This window comes from Balaenoptera acutorostrata, chromosome 16 (genome assembly GCF_949987535.1).
Source record: "Balaenoptera acutorostrata chromosome 16, mBalAcu1.1, whole genome shotgun sequence".
NCBI classification, from domain to species: domain Eukaryota; kingdom Metazoa; phylum Chordata; class Mammalia; order Artiodactyla; family Balaenopteridae; genus Balaenoptera; species Balaenoptera acutorostrata.
In genome coordinates, this window is record NC_080079.1 from 77038764 (window position 1) to 77054851 (window position 16088).

A 16088-nucleotide genomic window follows, 5' to 3' on the forward strand; every position below is an offset into this window, starting at 1 on the left:
CGTGATAAACCATAATGGAAAAGAATATAAAAAAGAATGTATATATGTGTGTAACTGAGCCACTTTGCTGCACAGAAGAAATTAACACATTGTAAATCAACTACACTTCAATTAAAAAAATAAAATTAAAAACAAAACAAAAACAACAACAACCACAAAACGTATTTGATGTAGGAAGAGCCAAACAAAGACACAAATAATACCATCTGGTTGATGATAAAAATGTTGGTTTTTTGGGCTTCCCTGGTGGCGCAGTGGTTGAGAATCTGCCTGCTAATGCAGGGGGCACGGGTTCGAGCCCTGGTCTGGGAAGATCCCACATGCCACGGAGCAGCTGGGCCCGTGAGCCACAACTACTGAGCCTGCGCGTCTGGAGCCTGTGCCCCGCAACGGGAGGGGCCGCGATAGTGAAAGGCCCGCGCACCGCGATGAAGAGCGGTCCCCGCACCGCGATGAAGAGTGGCCCCCGCTTGCCGCAACTAGAGAAAGCCCTCGCACGAACTGAAGACCCAACACAGCCAAAAATAAATAAATAAATAAATAAAGTAGCTATTAAAAAAAAAAAATGTTGGTTTTCTTCACTCTTGGATGTAGGGCTTGTTTACTTCCTCAGTATCTTACATTTGTACAGGGCTTTAGTTTCTGTACAAGCTGTCTCTGCTCACACATCGTTCACTTAATTCTCACTATAATCCTATGCAACAGGCAACTACGGTTTTTACGTCAAATGAGAGAACGGAAGGTCAGATTGGCTTCCCCAGGCCACGGCACTAGCGAGTGGCTCAGCTCAAGCTAGAACCCGGGTCTCTGGATTCCTAGCCCAGCCCCGGGCCCTCTGCACCCACATGCCCAGTGCCTAGGACGCCCCCCGCACACTGAATGTGTTATGTCAACGGTGACACACACAAGTTAGCTTAACTCACTCCCCGAAATTGTCTGTGGCCCACAGACTTGTTTCCCTTCCATCAACATATGTATATAGTGCTGCCTTTCCAACTAGAAAACAGGCCTGGTATTCTGTGTACTGTCAAGCAAATCAAACTTTTAAGGGAGGAAGGGGTACCTCCCTTGTACGTGGCTGACAGTTTTGGGTTAGCCAATACACAAAATCTCAAGTGATCTAGAATTTCCAGTGGAGCTGTATCTCAACTGTATCTTAAGTGCTGTTATCTTGAACTTATATTAAGGTGGGGGAGACCTCAGCTGTGACTCAGGAAACAGAATTTCAAGGGTGTGTTTGTTTTTTGTTTTTTGGCCGCGCTGCATGGCTTGTGGGATCTCAGTTCCCCGACCAGGGATCGAACCTGCGCCCTCGGCAGTGAAAGCGCCGAGTCCTAACCACTGGCCCGCCAGGGAAGTCCCCAAGTGTGTTTATGGAAAGCTGTGATATCACCGTGTTCCCTGGGATGGCTTCTCAGCCTGGCCCACAGCAGCCCCTGTGGGCGCCTCCTCTGAGGGCTCCAGGCTCCCACAGGGAATGTCCCACTGTGGGTGGGGTGGGGAAGGGATAATAAGGACACGTCGGCCTTGCTTCTGGTTGATAAAATAACTGAGGCAAGATTCTCTTTACTCACCTAGTTTAATCTGCTCGGGGGAGGAAGCATTCGAGACCTGATATTTATCCAGGGAACAGCAGGGAGTCTGGGGTGACTTTTCTCAAATTGGGGACAAAGAGAATGAGAGGAAAAGGAAATAGATGGAGAAGAAAAAAAGCACATGTTTTTGTCTCTTGATTTGCATCCCATTCCCTTGCCTGATTAAACTTTTTCCTAGGTGTTAATTCAAATAAATAACTCTTGTAGCCTCTGATATACTCAGTGGGATGGAGGAACTTGTTGGGGGGGTTCCGTTTATTCAACCTCTTCCTGAACAGTCCACCCCGCTCCGTAAGGGGCCACCTGATCCCAGTGGCACTGCCACACACACGTATCTTGGGATGAGCTAACATGGGCGTGGTGAAACCATGCCTGGTCTCTGCTGGGTTTGAGATTTTTGGCTCCTGGCCTCATCTCCTGAGCTGCCAAATGGACCCTTGTTAGTCCAAGATTGCCAAACTTCCAAGAATGGGAATTTACAAGTAAGAGAACAATACCCATCTGATGTGAGGTTTCCTAAGGACACCACCACAATCTCCACCACCAATGATGACGATGGTGGTAAAAATCTCTCTACTTATGAACTCTCTTCAGGTCCCTTCCCAACATTTGCCCCCAATTCTTACAGGACTGGTGAGGAAAGAGAACGCCCAGAAAGGGGGAAATAAACTAGCAATTAGCAAAGGGCAAAAGGGGAGGGGAAAGCAGAAAGGTCACAAAGCAGCAGGAAGAGAAAATGCACCTCTAGCCTGTGTGCCGTCTCATCGTGTGAAACTGCGTCTTTGGGTTTTACTCCCGTCTCCTCGGTCCACCCCCTGCATCCTTCCTCTCCTGACACCCTATTAGTGTGGGCCTTTTTTTTGGGGGGGGGGGCCTACTGTGCGGCTTGCAGGATCTTAGTTCCCCGACCAGGGATCGAACCCGGATCCCCTGCAGTGGAAGCACAGAGTCCTAACAACTGGACTGCCAGGGAATTCCCTAGTGTGGGCTTTTTAAATTGGTGTACCTCTCAGAACAGGAACCCCATGGACCCTTGAATCATTTATGTATTTGTGATAAGCATTTACTGAAACCTCTGCGAGCCAGGTGCCCGGCAGGTTGTGGGCATCTTCGCTAGATACGAGGGCCCTGGGAGTTCACAGGACCCCACCAGGGTAACGCATTGTGAGAAGTGGCTGGTAGTGGTCGAACAGGCTGCTTGGGAGCCGAGAGGAGGACCACCTCGGTCAAGGGGTCACCTGACACCGAGGGCAATCAATCTGCAGTGTTCCTAATACACCCCTAATACTCCGTGTGGTTGAAGTCCAGTGGCCTGGGTGTAGCACTCACCTCAGGCTGGAGGTTTTCAGGCCATGCATGGAGGAGAATAAAGAAGCCAAGAAATTCAGGATATTGGTGAGGGTGGTTGACATGATGCTCCTTGGGGTTACGGTGAGAGGACTTCGAAAGAAAGAAGGGATGGAGAAGCTGACTTGGAAATGAGGCTGTGTGAGGCTACAAGGCAGGGAGGTGGTGGCCAGAGAGGGCCACGGGCCTCAAGACCATAGGAGCTCTCCAGCCTCTGGGGGCCTGGTTTTCAGGATCCTCTACGCCCTGACCTCACCTGAGCTGCTTAACCGTATCTCGTCCCCACTATTCCTCCCCATCTCCTGTTCAAATCCTACCCATCTTCCAAGGCCAAATCCTACTTCTCACGCTTTCCCTCACTTCCCTATCCCACCTGGATCTCCTCTCCCAGCCACTGGTTACCACTTACAGACTCGCTATAGTTTCAAGCGCTCTCTTCTCCTGCCCAGGGGCGGTGTGAGCTCCTCCCGACCGCAGACATTACTGTTTATGTGCCGAGTACAGTGACAGGCATATCACAGATGCTTAAGAAATATTTAGCAATTGATCCTGGCTAGTTAGCCAGGTGCCTTGGGCAAGTTAGGTGGCTTCTCTAAACCCTCATCCATTCAATGAGGTTAATTGTACCCCCAATGACACATACCAGCCAATGATGGAGAAAACTAAGAGGTGTGGTATCCTGGACACCAAAAGAAGAAAGTGTTTAGGCGGGAAGGTGAGGTCAACTGAACCAAGCGTTACTAAGAAACGGGGGCAGGGCTGAGATCTAACAAAAAGTGAAGGTCATTGCTGACTTTTACCGGAGCAGTTCCAGGGTGGGGAGGGGGGTTGGGGGATGGTAGGGCAAAGCTGACTGCAGTAGTGAAACCGAGCAGGACCCTGTGGGGCTCCTGGGCACAAAAGCCTTCCTGTGTCCCCCCATTTCTTGATTACAGGAAATAGGCTTCATTCAGCCTCCAAGACCTTCCCTGAGTTCCAAGGGGTAGGTTCAAACAGATGCTAATCAGGGAAGGCACGGGATGCAGAGACAAGGGAGGAGTAGTCAAGAAACAATAGCTCAGCCTTGGGGCAGGGTCCTGGTTGCCCCTCAAGGGATACACAGAGCAGTATCTTTGAGCTGTTTTGCAGACACTGAAACCCTCACCAGGTGGAAGAAGTTGACTGTTTGCTGCCCACAAGCACGTAGACCCCAGACAGGCTGGAACCAGAAGGCTGATGACGCAGACTCCCGCTTACCTCACCACCAACCAATCAGAAGAATGTCCACGAGCTGATCACGCCCTCTTTGAACCATTGCTATAAAACTCCTCACTACTCCCTCCAGGTCGGGACACACAGTTTTGAGGGCATTAGCCCACTGTGTCCCCTTTTGCCTGGCAAAGCAATAAAGCTCTTCTTTTCTACTTCACCCAAAACTCTGTCTCCGAGATATAATTGGGTATCGGGTACAGAGGCTGGATTTGGCTTCAGTAGTTCAAGAGGGAATGGGAGGCTCTGGGAAGAGGGTAACTGCCTAGTTTTAGAATCTAATTACAGACAGAATAGCTACAAAAGCCATGGGCAACATTTACAATGAAACGAGGTGACCAGGTTGTCCTATGAACCCCCAAACACAAGCAGGGGTCACAAAGCCCCCCTGGTGTCAGTGTCTGTGTAGAGAAAGGAGAGGGAAGCGGCAGCAGGGCATCTAACAGTTCTGGGAACAGGAGAACCCCAAGAGCTAACAGGTACTCAGCTGGAAAGTGGGCCAATTTGAAAATGGCAGCTAAAACTTTGGAGGGATTTTTCTACTCCAAGGTGGAATGTAAAGCCAACAGCGGCTGGAAGATCTAGCCCCTACTGGGGAGAAAGTGCTGGGAATGGGATCAAAACTAAGGAGGATGAAGATGACACGTACAAGGAAAGAGAAGGTCCAGCGGGGGAGGGGAGCAGAGCCAGGAAATCATAATGTAAGCTGAAATATTTTTAAACACTTCACTAAAAGAGCAGAAGAGGAAGCTCTGTGTCGCTAGAAAAAGCTATCTGCACCAAGCTTCTTTCAGGAAGTTCAGGAAAACTAAAACTCTCATAAAAATGAGCAACAGAAAAGTATGGAGGGCAAATCCAACACAAAGTTACTATAAGGAAAAAGGATATAAAAGGGTAGTCAGGAGTACAACAACCCTACAGATAGTGAAAGCTTGCCAAAAAGATGTGCTAACAGATCAAAACTGTAATCGTCTATTGGGTTGGCCAAAAAGTTCGTTAGGGTTTTTCCGTAAGATATTATGAAAAAACCCAAACGAACCTTTGGCCAACCCAATATTTCAACTTAAGCGAAAAGACAGTAGAAAATGATAAAAAACAGGAAAGAACAAAACGAATCAGCATTTGAAAAACTCAAAAATGAGGCAACAGAATTCAGGAAAGAAGTAGAAACTTTTAAAAAAGAATCATTTCAGAAATGAAGACTCAACTAGATGGAACACAAAGTGAATAAACATAACAGAGTATGCCTTAAGAGAAACAGAAGGTGGAAGTGAGGAAAATGTTTAAAGACAAAAAGAAAGGATATCAGACAAATTTAGGAGATTCGGGCAAATACTGGAGATAGGCAAAGAAGATTCAATATGCAAAATGGAAGTCCCTAAAAAATAACCCAAAGCAAGGAAAGAGAACAAATACTAAAACTAAAATTCCAGAACACTTTCCTGAAATTAAAAGATGTGAAATGACAAATTGAAAAAGCACACCGTGTAACTAAGACCCAGAACAACCAACACCAAGTCATATTCTAGTAAAACTGTTGAACTTTTGAAGGGAACTATGGAAGAGAAAGAAAAACATCCTTTGGGCATCCAGGTAAAAAGGGGAAAATTATCTTCCGATTATCATTTGCCCTTTGGAGAGCCATGCTTTATGTCAGAGGAATATTTGAGATAGTCAAGGAAAGAAAATGAACCAAGGAATACTGTTTTCATGAGCCCTTCCTGAGAAATTTACTAGAGAACAAGCTTCTGACAACCAGATAACTAGAGAGGCATTGACGTAAGGACTGGTAACAAGCAATAAATAGTGACTTGTTGAACTAAGACCAAATGAGGGTTCAAAGTGAGAGAACATAGGGACTTCCCTGTCGGTCCAGTGGTTAAGACTCCATGCTTCCACTGCAGGGGGCGTGGGTTTGATCCCTGGTCAGTTAACTAAGATCCCACGTGCTGCAGGGCACAGCCAAAAACCAAAAACAAACAAACAAACAAAGTGAGGGAATATAGTAGGTGTTGGTTACATGTACATGCCCAGGCAATGTAGATATAACTATAAAAATAGGAGGGCACGTGCAAAAAATTTTAATTGTTCTAAGAAACTGTATTGGTGGTATGTAGTATTTGAATTCTCAGCCTGTTATGTGTGTAATGTGGAATAAAGTAAATACGAACTTATGGTCTATTCTAATTCTTAATCCACTGTGCCCTTGAGAACCAGGATTCTCAGTGTGGAAGAAAGGAGATATGGATATAATCTAGACAGGGTAAAGGAAAAACCCTGTGGTCATGTATTACAATTGGAACTATCAACACGGACACATGAATTCCTAGCTCTGTCTGAACATTTCTACTACTTAGATTGTGGTCCTGCAATGCTATTTCCCACTAAAAGAAACCAGAGGTTCATGGAAAAAAGGCTGGTTCTAGTTCAGAGAGCAAGGAAGATATTAAAGACCACAGTGGACCCTCTGTATCTGCAAGGTTCCACATCCTCAGATTCAACCAACTACAGATCGAATATATTAGAAAAAAAAATCCCAGAAAGTTCCAAAAAGCAAAATTTGAATTTGCCACACAATTTACATAGCATTTTCATTGTATTTACAAATATTTACATAGCATTTACATTATTTTTACAATTTTTTACATACCATTTACATTGTATTTATAATTATTTACATAGCATTTACATTGTATTAGGTATTGTAAGCAATCTAGAGATGATTTAAAGTATCGGGGAGGATGTGGATAGGTTATATGAAAATACTACACCATTTTATACAAGAGATTTGAGCCACCGTGGATGTTACTATCCTCGGGGGTTCTGGAACCAGACCCCCATGGATACGGAGGGATGACTATACTAGGATCATGTCAAAAGGACCAGGGGTCAACTTGAAGAGGTTCCCATGGGCCAAAGATGGGACTCTGAACCACAATGAGAATAATGATTACAACCAATTGATATCCATGAGTCTATAATGCTATTAAAAAACTAACAATTAATTAGCAAACTTCAGTGGCTAATAAGGAATCAATCTGTTATCTTATCAACCAGTAAAAAAAAAAAAAAAAAGGGAAAGATCCAAGCATCTATCCTGCCTTTTCTTTATGAAATGTACCACTGGGCATCCAAAGAGTAGATGAGGGGAAGCATTTCTTTATAAGTATTCCAACTAATAAATGAAAAAAAACAAAAACAAAAACCCACCATGATGATAGAATTAGACTATTGCCATTTTGTTACCCACTAAACATTAATGGACCTAAGCAATGAGCATCAATTCCAATGAATAAAGGAGAAAGAAATGATAGAATTAACGTCTCACCATTTGCCACTCCCTGGAAATTAATGGATCTAGGACATAATCATTAATGGCTCCTAACATCACCTGGAGTGAGACAAGCAGACTTTATGCGCTTCTGATGGAAGGTAAGACCACCACTTGTCTTGCCGAAAGGACTGAACCCAAGTCTGATCAAGCCTCTGGACTCAGCTGCCAGTTTGCAGACGATATGGAGAACAGAGGAACATGTTGAACTGCCCCCGACTGTGCAAAACTACAGCTCAAAAGTCTTGGGTTCTTCAATAGATGAACTTCAAGGACAAGAAAGGGATGGCAGAGGGAACTAGAGGTAGAAAAATGAGCAACTCTCAATCTGTAGTGTCTAGGAATGTACTTGCATGATAAAACAAGAAATGCAAGGAAGTGATTTCTGTGAAGGTGATGTTGGTGGTTACTTTTGGAGAGAAGGAGAAGGCAATGACTGGAACAGAGCACCTGCAGCAGCTTCTGGGGCTGCTGGTAAAGTTCTACTTCTTGACCTGAGTGGTAGTTACAGGGGGGTTCACCTTAGCTATCCATCCTTGAGCTATCCATCTGTTCTATACAACTTTCTGTATCTATGTTTTATCTTACAATAAAACGGTGGAAAAAAGGAGAGAAAATGGGAGAAGAGGAAGCGGAAGTAAAACTCCAGACAACCCTCATGAGGAATTAAACACTATGAAAGGGAGGAGGAATGGGACGGCAGTTGGGGAGGGGTGGAGGCTCAAGGGAAGTCCTCATTTGTGTCTTTTAGATGAGAAATGGCTTCTCTGCAGGCTGATTGGAATTATCCAGTAGAGATGGAAAGAATAACCATCCAGGATGGGAGAGGCTACCGCAGGAAAGACAATTTCATCTCAGACAAACAATAATCTGGCACATTAAATGAATGTTGATTGGAAATTTATGATTTGACATTTGGTTGGTATTTAATTTGTAAATGTGCTTTGCTTTTATAGTTATAAAAGAAGTTGATACCTAGATTTCTCCATAATAATCTAAGCCAACCCTGGAGATCTTAAAAATGTTTTTCTTTCAAAAAGGGTCTTACTCAATTTTGAGAAAAGTTGCTTTAGAAAATTCTTTTCTATAATGAGTTCAAGAAACCTTTTTGTAAACTAAGAAATTATTCGGGCCCCATGTTCCTTATTTACAAAATAAAGGAGATGAATTACGGAATTTCTGGAGCCCTTTCCAGCTCTCAGTGGGAAATTCAAGTTTTCTAACAGCGGGTTTGTTTGAAACAAAGTGCCAACTGTAACACAAACGACAGACACACAGCAAACAAAAAGTACATGTTAAATTGTTCCTCAGTTTTCCTCCCTTTACATTGTATTATCCTAAATGTTTTGTTTTTCTCTTTCCATGCAGCCCTACTTTCTGAACTCTTTAATTATCTGCCTCGTGGATCTGTGGATCTGGAAGCAGTAAGCTGGTAAGCGTGCCTGGTGCCAAGTGTAAAGAAAAGTGATCAAGCATCCCCAGGTTTGGTACTTGTCCTTAAAAATTCGGGCTTTAGGGCTTCCCTGGTGGCGCAGTAGTTGAGAATCTGCCTGCCGATGCAGGGGACACGGGTTCGAGCCCTGGTCTGGGAAGATCCCACATGCCGCGGAGCAACTGGGCCCGTGAGCCACAACTACTGAGCCTGCGCGTCTGGAGCCTGTGCTCCGCAACAAGAGAGGCCACGACAGTGAGAGGCCCGCGCGCCGCGATGAAGAGTGGCCCCCGCTCGCCGCAACTAGAGAAAGCCCTCGCACAGAAACGAAGACCTAACACACCCAAAAATCAATCAATCAATCAATAAATTTATAAAAAAAAAAAAAAAAATCGGGCTTTACATCTCTAGCCCAGGATTCTTCATACTCCTCTTTCATCCTCTAATAAGCTCTCTTATATTCCAAACCTCTACCCATTTCCATTCCCCCAGACCTGTCACCTCCTCATATTCCCACATTTAGGTAGTTCCTTTTCACACTGTAGGAGGGTTGGCCTGTGACTAATAGTATCAGCAGAAGTGACAGCATTGTAATTTCCAAGCTTAGGTTACAAAAGACTGCGGCTTCCATAAAAAAAGAATGAAATCATGCCATTTGCGGCAACATGGATGGACCTAGAGATGATCATACTAAGTGAAATAAGTCAGAGAAAGACAAACATATGATATCACTTACATGTGGAATCTAAAAAAAAATGATACAAATGAACTTATTTACAAAATAGACTCACAGACATAGAAAACAAATTTATGGTTACCAAAGGGGAAGGGGGTGGGGGAGGGATAAATTAGGAGTTTGGTATTAACAGATACACACCACTACATATAAAATAGGGAAACAATAAGGACCTACTGTATAGCACAGGGAACTATGTTCAGTATCTTGTAATAACCTATAATAGGAAGGAATCTGAAAAAGAATATATATATACATATACATAATCTATAACTGAATCACTTTGCTCTACACTTGAAACTAACACAACATTGTAAATTAACTATACTTCAATTAAAAAATGCAAAAAAAAAAAACAACTTAAGAAAAATTTTTTTGAAAAAGACTGTGGCTTCTATCTTGGGCACGCCCCCCTTCCTTGCTTGCTCTGGAGGGAGCCAGCTGCCAGGTCTTGAAGACACTTAGGCAGCCCCGTGGGGAGACCCGTGCTATGAGGAACTGAGGTCCTCCGTCCAACAGCCCATAAGGCCTGCCAACCACCATAGGGATCCTTCAGCCCCAGATGAATCTCAGAAAAGATGGTAGCCCAGCTAAGGTCTTGACAACAAACTCTTGAGAGACCTTGAACCCAGACCACCCAGCTAAGCTCCTGAATCCCTGCCCCACAGAAACTGTGAGATAATATACATTTACTGATTTAAGCTGCTAATTTTGGGGGATAATTTGTTACACAGAAATAGGTGACTAACATGGCAGCTTTCAAACTTCCTGACCACAACCCATAGAAATGCTTCCCACTCTGCAATTCAGGACACACACGCATGCTTACACATACACACGCTCAGCCATGCACTGGACAAGCATCCACAACTATTATTTCATGAAACAATACTTATTCCTACTGCATATACTCGGCATACTCTATTTTCTTGATTATTGTTTTCTTTTTCGTTCCATTCCATTTAAAAGAAAATGGTAATAGTGCCCCACTGAGCTGATTTCACAGTCCACACATGCATTTTGGGCAAAGAGTGCAGAAGGACAGTGGGGAACAAATCATCATTTTTTTGGTTTTGCTTATCATTGGCTGATACTGCAGTAGCCATGACCTTAACTGACTCACCCCTAAAGCTAGTTTAGTTTTTTATTTTTTTAAACTAGCCCCTGTGTATAGAGTAGGTACCAAAAAATGCTCAATGTCTAATCCCTACACTTCATTATGTTTGGCAATAGGAGTCCAGATGACACTATACTTAATTTTTCATTAATATTTCATTAACTATTTAGTCACACAAAATTTAGAAAAATATGATGAAAACCTCAGTGTTCATATTCCAGCTGGGAAAAAAAAAAACATTAGAAATACAAATGCAGCCCTTGTGCAGCCCTTCCCAACCCCAATTCCCTCTCCTACCATAGAAGTAACATTTATCCTGAAGTTTTTGTTTCTCATTCCCATGCATGCATTTTATAGTTTCATTGTATATGTTTATACATATGCAGGTTTCTTTTCATACAGGCTTATATTTCATATAAATGGGATCATACTGCATATATCCTTTTATGACTATTTTTTTTAATATGTAAGAAGTAAATTTATTGAGAGACAGACACACTCCATAGACAGAGTGTGAGCCATCTCAGAAAGTGAGAGTCTTTTATGACTTTTTTTTGCCCAACATGCTGTGGAGATTTATCCATTAACTCTAGTTCACTCAGATTTATTTACTTATTTACTTATTTATTATTTAATGTGTCCATTCATTCATTTATTTATTTGCTGCACCTCGCGGCTCGCGGAATCTTATTTCCCCGACCAGGGATTCAACCAGGGCCCTTGGCAGTGAAAGCGTGGAGTCCTAACCATGGACTGCTAGGCGATTCCCTCTAGTTCACTCATTTTAACTCCTGTATATTATTTCATGGTATGAATTGTACCCAAACTCATTTGTCCATTCCTCCTGTTGGTAGTCACTTAGATTTTTTTTTCTGTTATGAACAATACTCGATGGACACATATATTTCTAGTGTATATTCTCTCTCGAGCATATAAATAGATGTTGAATTTCTTAAGAAAACAGGATTAAATACCTAAATAATCCTAGCAAAGAACTCTGATTGGTTTTATCCTTGTCCCAGTTTTGTATCCCAGACTATAGGTCTGGATTTGTTTCTGTTTAGTCAATAGAGCCTCGAAAAAGGGGCAAGGAGTCAGGTTAAAAGAACAAAAATAAAAAATGAAACATCTGCTTCCTTTTGAACTGGAGATGTGAAGGAAGCCTAAGGAGAAAATGCCTTAGCCATTTTTAATAGCTGCTGGAATGTCTTAACTCAAATGATCATGAACTTTTCTCTATGTAACCTGCCTATCAGAATCTGTGGGGAGAGCTGTGTCTTTTACCCATAATTTCAGGAACAAAAGGTTGATCCTGCCTGGGTTCATCTAGGCTGGGGATCAGCAAACTTTTTCTGTCAAGGGCCAGGTAGTAAATATTTCAGGCTTTATAGTCTCTACCACAACTACTGACCTCTGTCTTTGCAGAATGAAAGCAGCCATAGGCTATTCATAAACTAAAGAGTATGAGTGTTCCAATAAAACTTTATTTACAAAAACAGCCAGTGGACCAGATTTGACCTGCAAGTCATAGTTTGTTGAGTCCTGTCCTAAGCAGAAGAAAACAATTTAGACCAGCAATATGTAGTACTGTATATCGAAATTTAAACTTTAATCTGATATTTTTCTCCTTTTAGATGGTCAATTATCCTAAAAACTGGTCACACCCAGTCCTGTTGAGAGTGCGAATAAATAATTATCAATACTATTATACACTGCCGGTAGGAGAGGTGCATTCATTTATTTCCTCAACAACCATAAAGAGCTACGAGCCCCAACATAGGCCACGTACTCCACAGGATACTGGGGACGTGAAAATAAAGTGCACAGGCACCCTATGCTCAAGGCACCCAAGGCTAGTGAAGGGAGGCAGACATTGGAATAGCTTGTAATTGTTCAAAAAAGTGATGAAATGGAAATTTCCATGTAACTCTTATTGAATCATTGACAGTGGCATAAATATGTTTGGCCAACAAGAGCAGCAGCAATTAAAATAAGTAACAACTCAACTGGCTAACTGCAGTCGGAGGCATCAGATACATCCTTAATCTCATGACAGGATACCATGTGGTTTCGGGAACTGAATCTAGGTTGGGAGTCCATCGGGCAGACCTGGGTTTGAGTCTTAGTTCTAGTACTTACTACCCCCGGGACCTTGATTGTGCTTTTATCTCTGCGTTTTAGCATCCTCTATGTAAATGGTAATAGTAATAGGACTTACTTTAAAGAGATGATTATGAACATTACATGAAATAGTGTCGGTAAAGCACCCAGCACACAGTAGGCTTCAGGCAAATGGCAACTAATTATACGTATTCATTCAACAGCATTTGTTGAGTGCCTCCTAACTTTCAGGATCATTCCAGGTACTGAACTAGGGCTATCATTATCCTCATGATCTAATGAGATACCACAAATGAGAAGCTGCACGGTCCAGGTGTAATAGGTGGTATGTGCAATTCTGCGGAGTCCTCAGCCTGACTCTTCCCACAACTGGTGGCCCTTCACCTTCCCCACCCTCACCCCAGCGCTATTCCCCATGACTCTTAGGAATCTGTGATGGTTAATTTTAGGTGTCAACTTGACTGGGCCACAGGGTGCCCAGATATTTGGTCAAATATTATTCTGGGTTTTTCTCTGAGGGTGTTTCTGGCTGAGATTAACCTTTCACTCTGCAGACTGAGTAAAGCAGATGGCCTTCCCTTAGGTGGGTGGGCCTCATCCAATCAGTGGAGGGCCAGAATTGAACACAAAGGTGGACCCTTCCCCGAGTCAGAAGGAATTCTCCCTTCCTGATGCCCTATGAATGGAACATGAGCTTTTTCCTGCCTTTGGATTCAGACACTGGCTATTCCTGGGTCTCCAGCTTGCCGACTACAAGCCTTGGGACTTGCCAACGTCTGTAACTGTGTGGGTCAGTTCCTTCTGATAAATCTCTTTATATATAAATAAATAGATTTCTCTCTCTCTCTCTCTCTCTCTCTCTCTCTCTATATATATATATACATACACACATACACACACACACACATATACACACATCCATGAGTTCTGCTTCTCTGCAGAACCCTCATACAGATCGGTTCTTACCCTGTATCGCTCAAGTCACAGGGATGACCAGCCTCCAGGCTGCCAGCACAGTTCTGGTCCAGGTGTGGGACCCCCGGAGTTGCACAGTGTGCAACCCGCATGCTCACCACCGCAGCTATGCTCTGATCGCCCACCTCGACTCTCCACGGAGCCCCACCTCGCCTCCTCTCCCAGGGCCATGTACTCAGTACTCATGGACAGGGCAATGACCCACCAACTCCAAACGTCCCCGACACCTTACCTCCAGGCATGCAACGGAAGCCGTCTCCCTGATAACCGGGTTTGCACTGGCACGTGAAGGACCCGGGAGTGTTGTAGCAGACGGCATCAGGGTGACATCGGCTTAGCTGGCATTCATCCACATCTGCAAGACAGGCACCAAGCCCGGGGATAGTGAGATTGCTTCTAGAATTCCTAGTTTACACAATAATATAAGCCACTTGCTCAACTTCTGGGGACTGAGTTTCTGATCTGGGAACAGTGATTTAAGAACTCACCAAACATTAATTATCAGAACACTAACTCCTCAATTTCTATCTAGTGTATTTACAAATGTGTTTCACTTTGATGTTTTCATGAAAAATCAAGCATGCAAAAGGAAAAATGAGAGGATTTTTTTTCATTATTTCCTTCTCATCATAAACGAGAGCTTCAAAAATATCTGAGTTTGGAGACAGATGATTAACTGCTTGACAGAAAAATCTCAAAGACCAGAGAAAATTCACATGTTCAGTAACAAAGAGAAAGTATTTCAGAAATTATAATCTCTTAGAGAAGCTTGGACTTTCCAGAAATACTCCATGGTATAACGTTAAGTAATTTTGCAAACCAGGGGACCGGGGAACGGTGTTCAGAGTTATTTCACTTGAAATTATCTTTAAGAGCACCCTGGCTGCCAACAATGGACTGATCTGAGGTCTGAGAGAATTTTGTGGAACCATTTATTCTCTGCATCTGAAGTCATTTATTCAAAAAGGGGACTTCACTTTTTTTGGAACACAAGATTAGAGCAGGCCAGGTGAATGACTGTATGTATCTTATTAAATAAAAGGCTGGACTTTAAGCTCCATGTGTGTAAGGATTGTTTGTCTTTTCATGCAAGACAAACAATCTCCTCAGTCCCTAGCAGACAGCAGGTGTTTAATTATTGCCTGAACGAGCAAGTGACATGGAACAAAATGGTACGGGGAGGACAAGTGTCTTCCCCAATGAGAACAGCCCCCCAAAGAAAACACATAATTCAAATTACTAGAGATACAAAATCCAGCCCATCTACTCAACAGAGTTGAGAGAAGAATTCTCTCTCTCTCTTTTTTTTAAAAATTTTATTTTATTATTTATTTTTGGCTGCATTGGGTCTTCGTTGCTGTGCACGGGCTTTCTCTAGTTGGGGCGAGCGGGGGCTACTCTTCGTTGTGGTGCGCGGGCTTCTCATTGCGGTGGCTTCTCTTGTTGCGGAGTACAGGCTCTAGGCGCACGGGCTCAGTAGTTGTGGCTCACGGGCTCTAGAGCGCAGGCTCAGTAGTTGTGGCACACGGGCTTAGTTGCTCCGTGGCATGTGGGATCTTCCTGGACCAGGGCTTGAACCCGTGTCCCCTGCACTGGCAGGCGGATTCTTAACCACTGCGCCACCAGGGAAGCCAGAGAAGAATTCTCTTGAATTCGGAGTTGAGTCAGTAATTAGCATATGAAAAGTATCACCCAGGGAATTTTTTTCAGGTTACACAGGGAGGAAAGTCAGAGTGACCACGTACCTTGGCAGGCTCTGCCATCCCCAGAGAAGCCTGGCAGACAGGAGCAGGTGTAGGACGAGCCTCCCAAGTAGATGCACTGGGCCCGCTGAGAGATGTCACAGTCATGAAGGCCAGTCTCACAGTAGTTGATGGGGCGCTGGTCCACGACAGCTTCAGACAAAAGGTTGACACGCAATGTTTGGAAGCGTCCCCTGAGCAGTCCCAGGGCCCTTCCAAGCAGTGCAGTCCACTGAGGTGGACTATGTCTGGACCCCAGACCTCCAGACCTCTCTTCAGGTGCATCCCTGCTCCCCGCTGGGTGGTACCCCGGCTCTCCTCCTGTTTCCTCCCACCTGGATCCCACCTCTGATAAGTCTTTGCAGCCTGCCACTGCAGGGGGTCCATCGGCCTGACTCTCGACCTCAGCTTCGCCCCAGGGCTCTGTCTCAGGCCACTCTCCAC

The 16088-nt window shown here is 43.9% G+C and overlaps 1 protein-coding gene across 2 annotated transcripts in view; it reads right to left on the minus strand.

The window, feature by feature from the left end:
• NID1 (nidogen 1) overlaps positions 1–16088 on the minus strand; it is a 94662-nt gene that overhangs the window by 23010 nt on the left and 55564 nt on the right. For both annotated transcript variants that reach the window (XM_007170773.3, XM_007170772.2), the window contains exons 11-12: positions 15648–15797; positions 14135–14257 (exon numbers count right to left, since the gene is read on the minus strand). In XM_007170773.3, coding sequence (XP_007170835.2) covers positions 14135–14257; positions 15648–15797 — 273 coding nt within the window. The remainder of the gene's footprint in view (positions 1–14134; positions 14258–15647; positions 15798–16088) is intronic.